This window comes from Sminthopsis crassicaudata, chromosome 2 (genome assembly GCF_048593235.1).
Source record: "Sminthopsis crassicaudata isolate SCR6 chromosome 2, ASM4859323v1, whole genome shotgun sequence".
NCBI classification, from domain to species: Eukaryota; Metazoa; Chordata; class Mammalia; order Dasyuromorphia; family Dasyuridae; genus Sminthopsis; species Sminthopsis crassicaudata.
In genome coordinates this window covers 104,090,261-104,111,248 of record NC_133618.1, presented here as the reverse complement: position 1 = coordinate 104,111,248, position 20,988 = coordinate 104,090,261, and the positions used below count along the sequence as shown (strand labels likewise).

The following is a 20,988-nucleotide window of genomic DNA, read 5'->3' as shown; positions in this document are numbered from 1 at the left end:
CTTGGGATGCTCAAATATTGTCATGTTCTTTCAGGTATGTCTGATTCCTTGACTTGTTTTTTGTTTTGGGTTTTTTTTTTTTGTTTTGTTTTGTTATTATTGGCTTTGTTAAAAGAGAAGACTCGTGGAGTAGATGCAGAGAAAAATATTTTCAGAATTGGATATAAAAAAAAATCAACAAAAAAAAAGACAGGGTCAAAATAAGGACACATCTGTTAACCACTGAGCCTTATTTTGTAAAATGGAAATAATAAACACTGTTCCGTTTACCAGAATTTCTGTGAGGATACTGTTTTTGTGAACAATAAAGAATTGTACAAACATTATTATGATGATAAAACAAATGAGTAGCATTTCTTTAGGCAAGAAAAGTGCAGGTGCTATATGGAAACCTCAGTCCCGTGGTCCAAATCTAGGGTGATTGAGAGTATATTTCCTTTCTTGCCCAGACTTCTCCTACCCCTTACTATGATAGTTATGTTCTGAGCCTCTTGTAACAATTCCTATTCTTTGGGTGGAACAAAGCTGTCACTATTTAGTGGATGAAGTTTGGATATCACCGTTTTCAGTACACTGAGGAAAAACATTTGTGTCACTTCTTCATCAATGTGAATCTCTTAACCTTTTACCTTAGCTAACTCTGCCTGGAATTACAAAGCAGTAATTACTTCATCATCACCAAGTGAACAAGAAGGCATGGTCCTCCACTGTAATGTTCTTATTTGGTTTTCTGGAGGTCTTGAAGCAGCCTTAGTTTCAGTTCAGTAATCACCACAAGAAAATCCAGGTATTAAAGTCCAAATTCTTTGTTATCTCCTTCACCTGGTACTCAGCTAACTTTCTCCTGGTCTTCAGAGGGGACTTGGTTTCAGTGGAGAAAATTCAGGAGGATAGGCCACCACGGTCTGAGATGAAGTGAATGTCTCTCTGAGTCCAAGGGCTTATGCTTCAGCCTCTAGCCACCACAAAGGTGGACACTGGAGTGAATCTGTCTCTGCCTCCCAGCTTACATGCTCTACACTTGAGTGTAAATCAATCATACTGAACTAGCCTAACAGAAAGGCCTGGCTTCCCCCAAAGGAGAATTCCAGTCTAGACATACTACTTGATTCTTGTTTCCACTTCCAAACTATTCTTTGTTAATCAAGTATTAAATGCTATGTAGTAGGAAAAAAAGATAGAATGAACCTGTCCCTATCTGCTTATCTCTGCCAACTTTCAGGCTCATCTCCAGCTATTCTACATCTTGCATTGTACAATAGCCCTTTAAACATCTTAAACAATATGTCTAAAACTGAACTCATCATTTTTCTTTCTATCCTCCTCCAAACTCATCTCTATGCCTTTGCCCAGATAGACACCTTATATGTGGAATGTACGTTTTAATCACATTTCTCATATCATTGAACTAAAGTAGGTTCAACTACATTATCACTTTATCAACCAGGCTTATTTTGACATGCCCTACTCCCCGGTTGGTAGTGTTCTCTACTTCTAAAATTATTTTGTATATAATTTTTTTTTTTTTTGGTCCATATTATTTTCCCTTAAGAGCTCAGGACAGAGTTTGTTTCGTTTAGTTTTCTTATCTCAACTTTTTAGGATAAAATAGATGCTTATAAATGGTTGTAGAATACACGAATGAGTGACTATATTACCAAATTATAAATTAAGTAATCTCCATGGTTTAATGTCATGTAAAATTTATTATACTATTATCAAATAAATGGCATTCCAGATATATGGCATAACTATTGTGTAAGTGTTGGTGGTTTATCTTTTGGATTATAGTTAATAGGTATATGAATTATTTGGCTATCTCATAGTCATATGATAAAATGGTACATGCTAATAAGTAACTAACATCATCTCTAACATCATAGGATGAATTGGTTTATTAATTATAATTATTTTTTCCCTCTTAGGAGTAATGGACTCTTGACAAAAACTTTTTAAAAATTTTTTTTAATTTTATGATTATAACTTTTTTTTGACAGTACATATGCATGGGTAATTTTTTACATCATTATCCCTTGTACTCACTTGTGACGGATTTTTCCTTTCCCTCCCTTCCTCCCCCTCCCCTAGATGGCAGGCAGTCTTATACATGTTAAATATGTTATAGTGTATCCTAGAAAAATATATGTGTAGAACTGAATTTCTTGTTGCACAGGAAGAATTGGATTCAGAAGGTAAAAATAACCTGGGAAGAAAAACAAAAATGCAAACAGTTTTACATTCATTAGATCTTCTCTTTGTCAAAGATATCCACTTCCATCAGAATACATCCTCATAAGGTATTCTGGTGGAAATGGATATCTTCAACATAGAGAAGTGCTAATCCAATTCCAATTGATCTATGATGGACAGAATCGGCTACACCCAGAAAAGGAACACTGGGAAATGAGTGTAAACTGTGAGCATTTTTTTTGTTTGTTTGTTTTTCTTCCCAGATTATTTTTACCTTCCGAATACAATTCTTCCTTTGCAACAATAACAACAAAATTGGGTTCTGCACATATATATTGTACCTAGGATATACTATAAGATATTTAATATGTATGGGAATGCCTGCCATCTAGGGGAGGGGGTGGAGGGAAGGAGGGGAAAAATTCAGAACAGAAGGGAGTACAATGGATAATGTTATTTAAAAAAAAAAAATTACCTATGCATATGTACTGTCAAAAAATGTTATAATTATAAAATTAATATAAAAAAAGATTAAAAAAAAAAGAATACATCCTCATACAATATTGTTGAAGTATATAATGATCTGGTTCTGTTCATTTCACTTAGCATCAGTTCATGTAAGTCTCTTCAAGCCTCTCTGTATTCATCCTGCTGATCATTTCTTGCAGAACAATAATATTCCATAACATTCATATACCACAATTTACTAACCATTCTCCAATTGATGGGCATCCATTCATTTTCCAGTTTCTAGCCACTACAAAAAGGGCTGCCACAAACATTTTGGCACATCCCTTTCCCTTCTTTAGTATTTCTTTGGGATATAAGCCCAGTAGTACCACTGCTGGATCAAAGGGTATGCACAGTTCGATAACTTTTTGGGCATAATTCCAGATTGCTCTCCAGAATGGTTGGATTCGTTCACAACTCCACCAGCGATGCATCAGTGTCCCAGTTTCCCCACATCCCCTCCAATATTAATCATTATTTTTTCCTGTCATCTTAGCCAACCTGACAGATGTGTGTGGTATCTCGAGAGTTGTCTTAATTTGTATTTCTCTGATCAACAGTGATTTGGAACATTCTTTCATATGAGTGGATATAGTTTCAATTTCATTATCTGAAAACTGTTCATATCCTTTGACCATTTATCAATTGGAGAATGGCTGCTGACAAAATTTTTGTCTACTTAAAATAGAATTTAAACCAATCACTTGCAATATCCAGATTATATAGACTTGGAAATTTAAGATGATATTTTGTTGTAGTCAAGAATTTTAACTCATTGACTTATATGAACTGAGGCTAAATGAAGTAAGTAGAACCAGAAGAACATTGTTCACAGCAACAGCAAGATTGTATGATGATCAATTCTGATGAATGTGGCTCTTTTCAGCCATGAGATGATTCAGGCCAGTTCCAATGATCTTGTGATGAAGAAATCCATCCTGAGAGAGAATGTGGAGATTGATTGTGAATATACAACATAGTATTTTCACCTTTTTTATTGTTGTTTGCGTGTATTTTGTTGTCTTATTTTTTTTTCCTTTTTGATCTGATTTTTCTCGTGCACCATGATAATTGTGGAAGTATGTATAGAAGAACTGTACATGTTTAATGTATTGGATTACTTGCTGTCTGGGGGAGAGGAGTTGGGGAAAGGGAAGAAAAACATTTGGAACACAAGGTTTTGCAAAGTTGAATGTTAAAATTTTTCTGTACATATGTTTTAAAAATAGCTTGAATTTTTAAAAAATTGTAACTCATCACTCAAAATGATTTGTTAACTTCTTTTCATCTTAAAATTCTTTTAGGAATTTATTTTGCTTAATATGCAAATTAAGTACTTTTTTAAAAAAAGTGACATCTTTTAACATTTCTTTATTAACATTCTTAATATGCGTAATAAGTAGATTACAGTGTAATTTAAAAATTGACTATTTAAGAAACCTTTTATTCTGGAAATTGCTCCCTGTTGTATATAAAATCATAGATTAAAAGTTAGAATTAATAGAGAATCTAGTACTATGTGATAAGTGACCATGGGAATCTTACTTTAGTAGTATTAGACAACATTAAAGTTTGAAAATTCTTTTCATTTAAGTATTTTTTCACACTTATATTTTTGTCCCCCATTGTAACAAGTATGCAGTGAATTTAAAAAAAAATTATCACATTAGCTATGCCCAAAATGATATATCATATACCTCTTAAAAAACAAGGCAAATTGAAATTTCATTTAGCTGTTTTCTCATCACAGTATTAATACGAATATAAACATAGTCTTATTTTGATTTTGTAAAAATTGTTGGAATAAAGTTAGTTAAATAATATTTTATATAGAGATAAATATGATTTATTGAAAAGTTCATTTTTTGGGGAATGTATATATAAGCTAATATTCCTGTGTATTTAATATAATGTAAGATGTGGTTGATGTATTGGTTTTGCTGAACAGTGATGGTGTTGTTTTAAATTTTTTTTTTAAACCAGGGAATGTTTTGTAAAACTGGAAGAAATGTATTTGGAAATGAATGTGATTTAAAAAGCAAAAAGCACCAGTAGAAAAAAGATAACCTTAAAATCTAGTTTTAGCAATTTTTCAGGAAAAGAGAAAGCAAACTTCTGTTTTACATAGCCTTTAATTGAAGAAATTTAATCTTAGAAATTTCCATAAGCTTAAAGAACATTTCAACCTAACTTTTTTGTGACTATTGGTGCCTTATTGACTAAAGTAAAGCTCAATTCTTGTAATTTAAAATCCAAAGTTAAATGTGTGGATTTAAGATCTTGCTTGTCTTTTTACAGGAGACTTTGCAGCAATTGATCATGATGTCTTTGCCAAATGTCTTAACCATTGGCAAAAATCCCTTTTCTGGTAAGTTAAAATTGTTGTGATTTCTTAATTTGTCATTATAAATTTTATTTCAGAAATGAAAACAGAGTAGATCAATAGATCTATGTCTTGGAAAATTTTATTGAAGAGATTCCAAAATATTATTCAGTTTTAAGTTTCAACTTGTCTTTTAATCATTTAGGCAAAATGATGGGAATGGTTTTTATGCAGTTTTCATTATTTTAAGAGAATAAGTATTTTATTAAATATCTGCTGTGTGCCATGTCAGAAGCTGTCATAGGCAATGGAAATCATAAAAGTCTTAGCATTTGTTAGATTTGAAATGTCAACTTTAATCTCTTGGTACTTGAAAAACTATATTTCTTTTGAATGTAGATGATGGGATTCATTTGTTCTTCTAACTACTATTCAAATAAATAAATGGGTAAAATCTTTATCTTTGAAAGTAATAGTGTTTAATTTGTGATTTTTACCTCTACTCATTATCCTTTTTAAAAAAATTACTCCCAAACTATCCTTTAGAGAAGAATAATGATGTCAGATTAATAGTGTCCTAAAACTTTAAAATTTGATTTTTTGGGAATTCCACTTTTGCAACTTATTTCTTTAAAAATTGCCTTGAGCTCTGAGAAATTCAAGTGTGTGTCAGAGGTAGAATTTCACCTTAGGTCTATTGGCTTTGAGAGGTCAGTTTTCTCTACCCACTACATCACATATACACTACCCAGATTGTGCCTGATTAATTCCACATAACTGAAGACTTAGAAGATGAAGTTTCAAGCAGTCCTATCCCTTTTCTCTAGAAAAGTACAGAAAAGGCAACTAGATATCTCGGTGGATAGAGCACTGGGCTTGGAGTCAGAAAGACTGGTCAAACCTGACCTCAGATACTTACCAGTTGTATGATCTTGGGCAAGTTATTTAACCTCTGTTTGCCTTATTCTACTGGAGAAGAAAAGATAAACTAGTTATCTTTGCCAAGAAAAGTGTGATCTACTAGATCACAGAGTTGGACTGATTGAATAATAACATTCCCTTGAAAGAATACTGATAACCTGTGCCCTGATGATAATACTGGGAATTGAAAAAAGAGCAAGTCTCATTAAGGATGATTTCTTTTGACCACTAAAGATCAGAATTATTAGAATTATAATTGTATATTGTATAATTTCTTCCTTCTAAGCATCATGTCTGTTTCCTTATTTTGTTCATTTTTCAAATATATATTTTCTATATTTTAATGCTTTGACCTTTAGCTTTTTATTTATTTTTTGTATTTTTATATCAGATGCTTATATATGTATTTGCATATTTTATAACAAATATTTTGATTTCTAATATCTTAGTATATTTCAATATGGTCATTCTGTCTTGTTTTAATTTTGAAAGGTATTTGGACTTTGAAACAATGTGAGGTGGGTTTTTTTCCCATTAATGATGGTACATAGAACTGTATATACATTATAAGGATATTGCTGTATCTTAAGTACATGACTTGTTTTTAGGAGATTGAAAAATATCAATAATATTAAATAGTTATGTAATATATATTCAGCCAAAAAGTCACTAAATTGAGACCATTTTGACTACAGTAAATAGGATCTATTCTTTCTTGTGTTCCCTACCTCCTTTACTCAGCATCAAAAAAAAGAGGTGAAAACAAATTTTATATTAACAACTTTGTTTTAATTGCATTAATTTCTTATGGTTAGAAAGATAAAGCATAAAAAGCAAATATTCTTCCCAGCATCTTTTACCTCTTGGTCTTTATATAGGTCTTCCAGAGGACTTTCTCAAATAACCAAATGTTGAGACCCCGAATCTCTTAGAATCAGCCGGAGTCAGGATAAGCAAAAGTCTTTCTTTATTCTTGGTCTTTTGCAGTCATGGTCTGGGGATTAGATCTAGCAATCTCCATACCTCCTTCCTCTCTCTCCACCCCCAAGAGAATAAATCAATCTTCTCCTTCTACTCCACCCCCTGATCTCACTTCCCCTTCTTTGTCCACACCCACTTATCCTGCCAGCACGGAATAGTTAAGTAGGGTCATCCTCCAAACATGTGGTGATAGAGAATTGGTAATTAGCCTCAAGTGTCAGGTTATCTTGCATCTGCTCAGTTCTAGCCCTCTACAACCTCAATACCCTTTAATGCTGTTATTGGACTATTCCAGGTTTGGAGGTATAAGAAGCCAGAAAAATAGGAGAAATAAATAAAAAGATAACAATGTAATGACCTGAGTGAAAATGAGTTTTAAAATCTACATGGTTTATCCTATATGGCATAATAGTCTTACCTGATGTAAAGAGTTGACTGATGTAAAGAGTTGAAAAATATCAAGAGCTATTGCAAAGATGACGATACTTTCTGTACAGTCAGTAAGTCATTTTCATAGTTCAAGTGTAGTATGGAATATGTTATCTAAGAGATTATTATACTCTTGAATGTAATTTGACCTATCAGCCAAGATTTCCAGGGAGAGGATATTTTATCTTGAGCAATTAAAAGGCCTAAGTATTGCCTCCTTTTTCTGTGTGGAATGGATAGGCACATTCACCACTTCCCAATACTTTACCTTTTGGTTCTTTGACTACTAAACCCTCATCCCAGTTCCTACCCTCTTCCAATAACTTCATTTCCCAGATTTGTGTCTCGAGGAGACGCATCTTTTGCCATTATATGTGCTCTGCTTATAAGAAGTAGCCATTTTTGCCAAGGAAAGGGAAGGGCAGGTAAGGCTTTTGAACTCTGATCCCATAGGGAGTAAACCAGAGTCAGGGTTTGTTAAGGAGTAATTGGTGGTAGATAATAAAATGAAGAATTTGAAGATCTTGGATCTAGATCTAGAATTGAATTTGTTTGCAAAGGAAGAGCCTATGCCTGGGATAGAACTTACAGATAGAGTGATTGCAAATCACCCTAAGGACAAAGAATAGGGCTAGGGTTAAAAGGCCAAGGGGGAAATGGAATGATAAAAAATAATCAAATACAGGATTTTTTTCCCCAGAATTTCTTTACATAGAAATAGGATTATTTGTAAGGTGATTATATGTAAAGTAGGAAAAAGGACTAAGGTCATGGGCACTAAGTAGATTAAAGAATTGATAAGTTAGGGTATTTGGGTAACATTAATGTGTAGGTAGAAATACTATTGTAATCTGGCTGGACTTGAGGTAGAGCCAATCCTTGAATTCTTTGAGGAAAGAGGAAATATGTAGAATTTCCTGGGGATAGGTAACAGCCATTATCATTTGCATGCATGGGTGATACTTTTGGGTAGAGAAAACTTCAAAAATGTTTTTTAGTGATGTTAAAGAGAAAAACTACAAATATCCATAGACACTAATGAATATTGCCATGGTGATAGACACCCAGTATGATAGAAAAGTGTGGAAGGTACTGGAAAGGATGCCTAGTAAGAGTGAAAGAAGCCTAGTAAAGAGTGAAAGATAAAAAAAGTGAGAAAGTAATAAAGTTTGTTAATTATATAGAACAGGAATTCTAGAGGGCACTCTGGAGGGTAGATCTAGAGAACAAAGTTGAAGAAGTAACAGTTAAAGTAAATCAGAGTGAGAAAAAAGATAGGGTAGAGGAACAGTGTTCATTGGTAACTGGGGTTCAATAACATTGGTGTGAGAGAGATAATATGGGAATACATTAACTATTGAGGCAGATCTTGTATCAATGGAAAGCAGGAGAAACACAGATTGTTTGAGAACAGCAGACAGTTAGACTCTTCGAGGTCTTTTTATCTCTAGTGTCTTATAACAGGTACTTAATAAATGTTTAAGATACATATTTTTTTCTTGTAACATATATGTGTGTGTGTGTATATATATATATCATTCTTTGTATAAAATATTGAGCGTATTTTCTTGAAGTTAAGATCAGATTGACATTATAGAAAAGGAAAAAAGGGTAAAATGCTAAGGTATTATACTTTGTCAAATGCGTCATTTTCCCTATTTTTCTTTGTTTAATATGGGTGAGGGCAAGGAGTTGAAATAAATTTGATTTAAAAACATAAAAATCAATATGCTTATTTTTAAAATGATGAATTTTTGAATTAACTTCCTTTAAATTGAGTTGAGCCATGGACTAAGTGAAAGGGTTTAATAGAGTTAAATCAAGAAGAATGCATAGGACAATTTATGAAAAGGCTCAGAGGTAGGAGATATGTGAAGATCTGGGAACAGTTAGTAGGCTGTTTTTGCTACAATAAAGAGTGCATGAAATGTAGTAATATGAAATGATCTAAAGGGCAGGCATGGATAATTTGTTGAAGTTGGTTATATTTACATACCAAATGGAGGAAATAGTATTTATGTTACAGGCAACTGGGAATTCTTAAGATTTTTCAGTAAGGAAGTGACAGTAAGTCCTCTGTTGAATAGATAATAATTAGATAGCTATGTGGAGTTAGGAAGGGAGAATCTTAAAGAAGGTAGAAGTTCTTCTAATAGTCAATTTTGAGGGCTTGAATGTAGGACTAATGATTTTGGAGAGAGTGGCTGGAAGTAAAAATTGAGATAACATATCCAAATGTGGTAACATTAAGTAAACTCCAGTTGCTCACATCATTTTTATCTTTTTTTTTTCTTTTTTATTTATTTTTTTCTGAGGCTGGGGTTAAGTGACTTGCCCAGGGTCACACAGCTAGGAAGTGTTAAGTGTCTGAGACCAGATTTGAACTCAGGTCCTCCTGAATTCAGGGCTGGTGCTCTATCCGCTGCGCCACCTAGCTGCCCCCTCACATCATTTTTAAGATCAAATATAAAATCTTCTGTTTGATGTATAGAGTCCTTCACAATCTTCCCTCCCTTTCTAATTTTTTAAAAAACATCTTATTCACCACCACAAACTGTATTTTTCATTCAAGTGAAGGTGATTCTAAGCATTTTCACTAGCTGTTACTTATGCCTAGCATTTTCTTCCATTCTTATCTCTACTTTATGGATTCCACCTAAGTCAAATAAAACATGATCTTTTCCTACTTAATCCTGGTCCTACTTAATGTTAATGCTTTCCCTCAATTCATTACTTCTAGCATATGTTGTATATCAATTTTCTGTACTTAGTTCTTTGTATGTGGTCTGCCCTATAGGACAGTGAGGTCTTTGTGAACTAGAACAGTCTTTTTGCATTTCATTCTATCCCTAGCATTTAACACAGTGCATATATAGCACATGGTAGATACTTAATACATACCTATCGACTAACTTCATGACTAATTAGAATTTCTACTGTTTAAAATTATATAAATCTAGTGGAGAAATGGAGGGAAAAACAGAATAAAAAAGTTAAAAACTATAAGAATGCCTTTGTGAATCTTGGTAACTGGAATGACAGTGGTCTCAAAATATAGGGAAGTTCAGAGGAATGCTGTGTTTGCAAAAGGACTGATTTTTACATATAAGATTAGGTATAAAAATTAGAATGGAAATAAATATGGTCTAAACTTTAAAAGTATTTTGAGCTTTGAAAGGTAACATGAATGGAAAAAGAGCTTCATTATTTGGAATTAGCCTGCAATTAATTTATCCTTGTATTTTGACTTTTATCTTTAAAATAAAGAATATAGGTATGGAAGATTAAAGAGGAAAGATAGAATGAAATAAAAAAGAAAAGATAAAGATCAAGGGGGCTTGTGAAAAAATTTTTGAGAAGAACAATTACCTGAAGGAAGAGATTAAAGGGAAAGACGATTGATTCTTTCAAGGCTCTATTCAAGTTCCATCTGCAGGAAATTTTTTCTGACCAACATTTTCCCTGCAAAAATGATCTTTTCCTTCTCAGTTTTTCCTGAGCTATTTATCATATTTAAATATTCCTACTAGTAAGTGGAACATTGGATAGAGTTTTGTTTTGTTTTATTTTTTATCTTCACATGGCTGTTTTAACGTGATACTGTTCTCAGTATCACATATTGATATATAGTATATGTTTATGCTTGTCGAATTTATTTGAATCATTATTGATGCAAATTTGAATATTTAGCCCATATCTTTAAGGCAAACCATCTTTCAGTGGTCTTAAGTTACTGTACTTTGTTATTGTACAGTTATTGTTCAGTTTCCTTCATCTGTGATTAGCTTCTCTTTGTCACTATGGGTAAGTCTTTTTGCCATGGTCTGCAATTTAAACACAAATATCGGGGATTGCTTGAGGGTGAGGAGTTCTTTCCTAGAGAATAAAATGCTAGGGAGAGACCAGGCAGAGCTCCTCTTTACTGAGAGATCTTTTTTCCTTTGACTACATTCTTGGCTCAATTCTGAATAACATTTCTGGAAATTTGAGACTGCTCTCCCTCACTTGTCTTCTCATAAGTGTTACTGTTCTTATAACCTGCATTGAATTAATAAGCATTACTCAACTGGATAGCACTATTGAAAGAAGCAGTCTTTTTTTGTTTTGTTTTGTTTTGTTTTATTTGGGGTGGGGTTTTGTGGTTTCCCCTCCTTTTTTGTGCGGCGGTTGGAGTGTTAAGTGACTTGCTCAGCCAGGGTTACACAGCCAGGAAGTGTTAAGTGTCTGATGATGTATTTGAATTCAGGTCTTCCTGATTCCAGGGCTTGTGTTCTACTGTGCCATCTAGCTGCCCCAGAAATACAATTTTTTTTTTAAGTTTAACATTTATCTGGATAATTTTGAGCTCCAGATTGCCTTTTCAGTCCTTTCCGTATCCATTGAGAAGGCAAGGATGTGAAGCCATGTAAAATATATTTCACATTATCCTTGTTGCAAAAAAAAAAAAAAGGCAAGAAAAACAAAGTGAAAAACAAACTGCTTCAGTTCATCAGTTCTTTCTCTGGAGGTAGATGGCATTTTTCATCATGAATTCTTTGGGCAGTCTTTTGGATAATTGTATTGATTAGAGTAGCTAAGTCTTTTCATTGCTGATCCTTGCTACAATCCTGTTGTTACTGGGTAAAATGTTCTCCTGATTCTGCTTGCTTCACTTTGCATCAGTTCATGTAAGTCTTTCCAGATTTTTTCTAAAATCATTACCCTTGTTATTTCTTATAGCCCAATAGTATCACATAATCATATACCACAGTTTGGGCATCCCTCAATTTCTGATCTTTTGCCACCACAAAAAAGAATTGATAAATTTTTGAACATATTTTTGATTTCTTTAGTTACAGTAGTGTTATTGATATGTCAAAGGGCATGCACAGGTTTGTTTGTTTTTTTTTTTCTCCTGAGGCTGGGGTTAAGTGACTTGCCCAGGGTCACACAGCTAGGAAGTGTTAAGTGTCTGAGATCAGATTTGAACTCTGGTCCTCCTGAATTCAAGGCTGGTGCTCTATCCACTGCACCACCTAGCTGCCCCCCCCCCCCCACAGGTTTTTTTAAAAGATCTTTTGGCATAGTTTCAAATTACTCTCCAGAAAAGTTTACTGGTTCACAATTCTTTTAAGTCAGTTTACCATCAATAAATGTAGGAATTGGAATAAATGGCCTCTTTAATCCTTTTCAGCCAGAAATCCTAGGATTCCTGTAGCATTTTATTTTATTTTATTTTATTTGCCTTAGATGATCCTTTATTAAAGGACACAAAAGATCTTTTAAAGTGAAAATGTTGTATGGGACAAAGAAAAGTCAATAGAAACCTGGAAATTTCCTTCAGTTTAGGAATTATTATCTGGAAATGTTTAGAAGTGAATCCCACTTAAAATGTATGAAAATAATGTATTTCATAACTTTCTTTTAGAACAAGGTACAGAAGAAATTAAAAAGCTACTGTTACTTCTACTTGGTTGTGCTGTTCAGGTGAGTTATACATTTTTTTTAATGTTTTCTTTTTTGGTAAATACTTACTTAGTCTAGTATGCAAAACCAGTTTTTAAAAATTTATCATGATTTTTCATTCCCCAAAAGATGGAAGATACTTCTTTTTGAAGTATATTTTTAATATACAATTACTTGTACATCTAGAACTTGAAAAAAATCTTTTTTTTATTTGTATCATTCTGCTTATGCAGATCATAATTTCATTCATATCATGAAGTATCATAGTTTAGTGAAGGGAGCATTAGATTTAATACTTAGGAAAACTGCATTCACATATTACTTGTGATGTTTATTAACTGTGATTCTGAGCAAATTACTTAGCTCTACATTCCTCACATGTGAAATGAGTGTAAGAGCACTTACTCAAAAAGCTTATCAAATGAAATACCATAAATGAAGTGCTTAGTAAAAGTCTATGTAAATCTAGCTGTTATCCTCACCATAATCCTTTTTGTGTTTAATATACAGCTTGATGATTTGCTATTGCAGAAATAATCAATAGATGATAAACATCATTCTGACAACTTTTATCTTATTGTCAGATAGCAAATATGCAGTCTAATAGGGCTTGTCAGGACTTGGCTTTTGAGAATTTAGTATCCAGTTTAGTTCTCAATTAGTAGGAGGTAAAAGGAAGAGGATAAGCATTTCTATAGCTCTTTCCATTAACCAGGCACTATGTTAAGTTATAGTGAGTAACCCTGTGAGGTAATATTACAGTTGAGAAAATTCAAGTGATTTGACTAGGATCACATAACTAACTAGTAAGGGTCTAAAGCCAAATTTGAACTTAGATCTTCCTGACTCTACTAAGCCTAGTGCTATATACCTTCTTACCTAGCTGCCAGGTTCTTATAACCAGTTAAAATTTTGTCAAAAAACTGATGTGACTATAATAATGAAACATTAACAATTTGGATCATAGCCTGGATGACTTTTTGCCATTCTAGATGCGATGTACAAACATAAGGTAAATGTGGATACTATTTCATTTATTTATTGTTATTGTTTTATTTTTTTCTCTTCTGGTTACACATGTATGTTAACTTTTTAAATATACATTTCTTTATGAATCATATTGGGAGAGAAAAATCAGCACAAAAGGGGAAAAATATGAGAGAAAAAGCAAACAAACAAAAAGTGAACATAGCATGTGTTGATTTACATTCAATTGTCATAGTTCTCTTTCTGGATTCAGATGGCATTTTCTAGTGGATGCTTGTAAAGGGCTAGAACTGAGCAATGCACTTGGATGGTGAAGCACGTGAGACTAATTGCCAATTGGACGGTTCCCTATTAACTTGTTTAAGGTTGACCCTCCCCAGCTGTTCTGTGCTGACTTGATTGGTGGGACAAAGAGGGGGAAGTGACGTGTGTGGGAGGAGCAAGAGAAACTTGGGTGGTGGAACTCAAGCTCACTTGCACTCGTGACCGGGCGTTGGAGGCGAAGGTAAAGATCTAGAATAAAGACGTTTAGTGATCCTGACTCTTGCTGATTTCTGGAAAGATAGAGTTCCAGCAGATGCTGTCTTATGTCTAGTTTTTAATTTCTGCATTTTGAAAAATTGAACTAATTTTTTTTCCTTTTTTTTTTTTCTGGGGCTGGGGTTAAGTGACTTGCCCAGGGTCACACAGCTAGGAAGTGTTAAGTGTCTGAGACCAGATTTGAACTCAGGTTCTCCTGAATTCAAGGCTGGTGCTTTATCCACTGCGCCACCTAGCTGCCCCTAATTTTTTTTTTTTTTTTTTTTTTTTTCAGTTAACAAACATTTGCTTTACTTTGCATCAATTCATGTAAATCTTTCCAAGTTTTTCTGAAATCATTCCCTTTGTCATTTTTTAATACCATAGTATCACATCACAGTCATATACCACCACAATTCCCTTTTCCTTCCCAGTTAAATAGTTCTCCAGGAAAACAAGTTTTTTCCCCCATATAGGTCCTTTTCTTTTTTCTTCAATCTCTCTAGACATAATTATAGTGGTATTGATGGGTCAAAGCATATGCATGAGAGAATAATTTTAGATACAATTCCAAATTGCTTTGCAGAATAGCTATGTCATAGCTATACCAACAATACAACACATCTGTCATCTTCATCTCTTTCAACATTTGACTTCCCATTTTCTCCTATTTGTTTATTTAGTAATTGTAAGATAAAACTTTAGAGTTACCTAAATGTATATTTATCTAATTATTAATTTTTTTTAATGTTAATAACCTAGGTTTCTTCCTTTGATAACCACATGTTCAAATCATTTTATTTTATCTACTGAACAGGGCTGTTATTGTGAACTATTTTAATTCAATTCCTTATTTATATATCAAAATATAAAAAATTTGCTAGCAAAAATGTCCTCCTGATTGTCTGCTTCCTTGCTTAACTACATTTTTTTTTTTTTTGTGGAAAAACTTTCCAATTTTACATATTTCAGTATTGTAGATAGACAGTGATCCTTGTTTGTGTATGAACTGTATCCATAGGTTTGAAAGGTATTTTCTTCCTTATTCCTTTGATTTTTTTCCATAATGTGATTTTTTTTAATTCTAAATTTTATTTTTTATTATAGCTTATTATATACAAAATATATGCATGGGTAATTTTTCAACATTGACCCTTGCAAAACTTTCTGTTCCAATTTTTCCCCTCCTTCCACCAACCCCCTCCCCTAGATGGCAGGAAGACCAATACATGTTAAATATGTTAAAGAATATGTTAAATACTATATATATGCATACATACATATTTATACAGTTATCTTGTTGCACAGGAAAGATCAGATTTAGAAAGAAGGTAAAAATAACCTCCAGAAGAAAAAAAACAAAAATGCAAGCAAACATTAACAGAATGGAAATGATATGTTGTGGTCCATACTCATTTCCCAGTTTTCTTTCTCTGAGTATAATGTGATTTTTAAATATTTTGATCATGTAGACATATAAAGTTTGTAGACAGCTGCTTTTTTGTTTTTCTAGCATCTTTTGTTGGATTTTTGAGTATGTTGAATGCTGTATTACTATATTAGTTTGCTTACAAATGATATATAATCTGTTCTACTGATAGGCTTTTCTGTTTTTTGCATAATATCAAATAGTTTTTTGATTGTTACTACTTTGTAATATTTTTACTATTGTGATCTGATACTGTTGAGCTCTTTTTCTTCTTTTTTCAGTATTTCCCTTGAGAATCTTATGCTCTCCTTTAAAAGATGAAAAAATTAGTAATAGAGTAAGTCTATCTAATTCAGTCAGTTAAATTCCTTGAGATGAAATTTCTTGTTTCGCAAAGTTGTTGTTACTGACAAATTAGATTTTTTAAAAGTTGATCTTGCTGTATTTAATTAGGAAGCTACAAAAGTACTTGGATTGGTATTATTTTCATGCTCTGAGAATATCATAGATGTGTGCATAATGTGTGAATTAACTTGGGTCAAGCAATTATTTTGTTATAGTTTCATTTTGTGACAGTAGTTCTTAGCTGATATCACACTAACAGAGAACATTTTACTTTGAAACAGAATGGAACTGTCAGCTAAGTGCTGGTTTTTGTGCCAAATACATGTACTTTACTTTTCTTTTACTCTGTTAATTCTGTGTTTTAAGAATTAAAATATTCCAAGAGAATGCGCAAAAGTTATATCTATTAGCATACTTCAGTAACTATAAAAGATATTGTAGTGATTTCTTGTGTCAGAAAGAAAATGCTTCAAGTCTAATAAAAGTTATACTGAAGTGCAATAGATGTGTGGTTGAAAATGGAAAGAAAAAAAAAAAAACAGCCCAACTATCAAGACTGACAAACAGGTGCTAATTAGCCCTCAGAAAACAAAGTCCTTTAGATGTGCCTGCCAGCTAAAGGAGCTGTTATTATTTCTCATGCAGTGTTTTGTAGGCTTGTGCTATTGGAAGAACATCAAGAAGACCTATTTCAAAAAACAAAACAAACAAAAAAAAAACTAAGAAAAAATGCAATGAAGAAAAATATTTTTTGTGGCCAAGATAATATAAAGACAGAAGTGTGGAAAATTATAAAATATAGTTTTTACTTCACTTTCATTCAAGCTGTTTCCAGACGATTTTCAGGAAAAGTCTGTCGGAGTCTGGACATCTTCAGACTGTAAAACTTATATGCTAGAAAGTATTTGGGAACTTTTTTTATTCCAGTAGTTTTGAAAGTCTTGTCTGTTTAAGGGAATGATGAATTCTGGTAAATATATTGTATTTCTGAGAAACAGAATTATAGAAATAGCCAAATTGAGATGGAATATACCGCAAAATAATTTGTATCATGCAGCACAAAGTTTAAGAAGTGTATCTAAGAAATGAAAATCAACATGCTTTAATGACCTAGGATCTTAGGTGATTTAAACTTTTCTGGAAGGGTATACTTGAAAAGGTGGAATTATTCATCAAAAATATAAAAGTGTGATTTCACAATATGAATTATATATTAGTGCAAAGTAAATATTTTTTAAGATGAGAAAAGTTGTAAGGTCTGTTTAATGTCAGCTTTATTTTTCTTTGTATCAGGTAATTTACATGCTTCTGATAGGATCTTGGAGGTTATCTTTTTTGTTGTTGTTCATTCATTTCAGTTCTGTCTGACTCTTTGGGACTCCATTTGGGATTTTCTTGCAAAGATACTGGAGTGGTTTGCCATTTCCTTCATCAGTTCATTTTATAGCTGAGGAAACTGATAAACAGGATTAAGTGACTTGCCCAGAGTCAGATAGCTAGTAAGTCTGAGCCCAAATAATTCACATCTTTCCTGATTCCAAGCACAGCATTCTGTCCACTTTAACACCTAGCTGCTCAAAAGATTATCTAGTTCTGATAATAAATGGCAATATTAATATTAATAATAATAATATTATTAATATTAATAATATTAAGTGCTTACTAAATGCCAGTCACTATGCTAATAAACACAAGGGTGCAAATATAAAAATAGGATTCTATGCCTTCCCATAAGGAGCTTACATTTCAGTAGAAAGAGATAGCATATCATATAATGGATTAATGTCCAGAAGAGGATGTTTTGGTTTGGAAGGCAACTGGAATGATTAATGGAATATATGGCGGTGAATTTCCAAATTTTTTTCTGGAATCAATGATAGTATGATTACATTTCTCAAGAGATGGAAAGAAAATAGGAGGAGGTACCTTTGCAAGTACATAATAATAAAAGGAAAATGAAAAATGGCCTGAATGAAAAAGCATAGGTCTAGGACTATCTTGATACAGGAGACTTTCATTAGTCAGGAAAACCCAGGACTCCCTCATGTAGTTGTAGCCTCCATATCTCTAAGCCACTCCTCCAGATTTGTAGCCTAAGGCACAATTGCTACCTCTGGTTCTGTGAATAACCTTGAGGAGATGTAGGAAAGTAATACTTCACTTTAATAATTAAACAGTGGTCTCATCTCTCTTAACAAAGATACTTAGTCAAATGCCTAATAAGAACAATAGTTAGAATATTTCTCCTGAAATCCTTGGATCCTTTATCCCATAAACATACTTAGCATCCATGTTTGGGATAGTGGGTACAAAGTATAGGAATGTGAGCCACATGTGTATATTATGTAATTTGTCTTTTCTATTTCTGGAGAGTTCTTAAAATGGTGATGAATGAGTTCTTTATGGTCCATAAAAAGCACGAGATTTTTGCAAGATTAGTTTATATGCTCCATTTCCTGGGCTTACTTTGATGGGTAGTGGTAGTCACTACTACTTCTAGCCTCTGATTTGGATGACAGATACTGTATTTTTATATCTAGGTGCTATTGCCTCTTTCTTTCATAAGGAGAAGATATTCTTACCCTGAGGTTAGTATCCTTTAGGATCCTGGCTTAGGTCCTTGATTTTGAGGTTTGCCACCTCTTAGGCAGGAAAAAGGAAAAAGGCCATTGCATGTGCAGTTGTTTAACTCTGAGGACCTCATCTTCTAATAGTGTGGAATGCCTCAGATACTAATTTCTCATTATTTTTGTCTTGGCCTCTATATTCTACAACTTTAAGTGTAAAGGAAGTTCATCATATATAAAGATAAAAAACAAATTCAGTGAGTTTAAGTGACTTGATTTAGGTCCTGTGAATTAGTAGATACTTCCTTTACACTGACTCTTAAATTCATTATTCTCTCCAGATGTGTATATTAGGTGTTTTTATTCACATGTACTCTTGTGTAAATTGTTAATATTTACTCTAATTATAATTAGGAACTAATTATAGGCAAAAGAGGAAATATAATATAATATGCATATATTATATATATAATATATATAAAAATATAAAAATGTGTTGCCACATTTTGCAGATGAAAAGATGGTTTACTTAAAGAATCAACTAAAAAACTTAACAAACTATTAACAACTTGAACAAAGCTGCAGATACAAAATTATATTGACCCAATCATCTGCATTTTTATTACCAAAAATTCATCAGAAAGAGCTAGAAAAAGTTGAATTTAAAATAAAATAAAAAGAGCTACATATGATAACAGCATCTGGGAGTCTGCTAAAGCACACACATAGGAACTGTCAGTTCTTTAAACTTTTATTAAGATCCTACTATAAGTCAAATGTTGTGCTGAGCAATGGAGATAGAAAAAATGATAAAAGCAGTCTTTGCTTTGTAGGAGCCCACAATCTAATGCTTAGGAGACAATATGCAGACAATAGAGTACAAACAAGTTATATAGAACAAGGCTTTCTTAAGACTTTTTTTACTTGCAACCCCTTTTTGCCAAGAAACTTTTATATGATCCCATATATTTAGGTATGAATGATAATAAATCATCATTTCATGACCCACACATTCAGTTAACACAACTCCAAATTTTAATAAGTTTTGATATAGAGAACAAATTAAAATAATCAAAAGGGAAGAAATTAAAGTTGAATGGGATTAAGAAGTACTTCATGACCTATAGGTGCAAAAATGTTTGTAGCAGCTCTTTTTGTAGTGGCAAGGAACTGGAAACTGAGTGGATGCTGAATAAGTTATGATATATGAATGTTATGGAATATTATTGTAATATAAAAAACAATCAGCAGGATGATTTCAGAAAGATCTGTAGAGACTTACATGAACCGATGCTAAGTGAAGTGAGCAGAATTATTTTACATAGGAACAAAAAAATTGTGAAATGATCAATTCTAATGTGTTTCTTTTCAACAATGAGGTGTTTCAAACCAGTTCCAGCAGTCTTATGATGAAGAAAGCCATCTGCACCCAGAGAGAGGGTTGTGGGGATTGAATGTGAATCTCAACATAGTATTTTCCTTTTTTTTTTTTTTTTTTTTTTTTTCTTTGTTTGCTTGCTTTTTGTTTTTCTTTTTGATCTGATTTTTCTTGTGTAGCATGATAAATGTGGAAAGCTGTATAGAAGAATTACACATGTTTAACATATTACTTACTGTACTTGTACTTGTGATTAATTGCTGTCTGGAGACTAGGGGAGGGGAAGGGAAGAAAAATAATTGGAACACAGGGTTTTTCAGGAGTGAATGTTAAAAGCTCTTTGCCTATATTTATAAAAACTATATTTTTAAAAAACTTCATGTAGAAGCTAGGATTTTAGTTGAAACTTAAGTGAAACCAGGGAAGTCAGTAATTGGAGATGAGGAAGGAGAACATTCTGTGCATGTGAGGCATCCAGTGAAAATGTCAAAATCTAGAAGATGTAGTTTTGGCAGGGAGGCCAGTATCATTGGATCACAAATGATGGGAGTAAGGAAAGAGAAGTAAGAAAACTGGAAAGGTAGGAGATGGAGTTAGGGCTATGAAGGACCTCAAATTCCAAATAACAGGATTTATAGAGGATTTTAAATTTGATCTTAGAGGTGATAGGGAACCATTATAGTTTATTGAGTAGAGAGAGGAGTGACATGGCTAGCTAGCACTTGGACAGAAGAATGGACAATGGACTAAAGTTGGGGGTAGAGGCTTGTGTCAGGAAGACCCACCAATAAGCTGCTATTATAGTTGTATGAGGTGTTGAGAACTTGTACCAGGAGTGTGGCCATGTCAGAAGAGAGAAGGGAACATATGTAGGAAATACTTAAAAGTTGGATATGAGGTTGGTGATGAGAGAATATGAAGAAACAAGCTTTCAAGCCTGAGTGATAGGATAGTGACATAATTA

General features: G+C 32.9%; 1 protein-coding gene across 11 annotated transcripts in view; it reads left to right on the top strand.

The window, feature by feature from the left end:
- Positions 1-20,988, top strand: part of CCDC88A (coiled-coil domain containing 88A) — a 146,183-nt gene that overhangs the window by 46,741 nt on the left and 78,454 nt on the right. For all 11 annotated transcript variants that reach the window (XM_074286961.1, XM_074286962.1, XM_074286959.1 and 8 more), the window contains exons 4-5: positions 4,999-5,068; positions 12,762-12,820. In XM_074286961.1, coding sequence (XP_074143062.1) covers positions 4,999-5,068; positions 12,762-12,820 — 129 coding nt within the window. The remainder of the gene's footprint in view (positions 1-4,998; positions 5,069-12,761; positions 12,821-20,988) is intronic.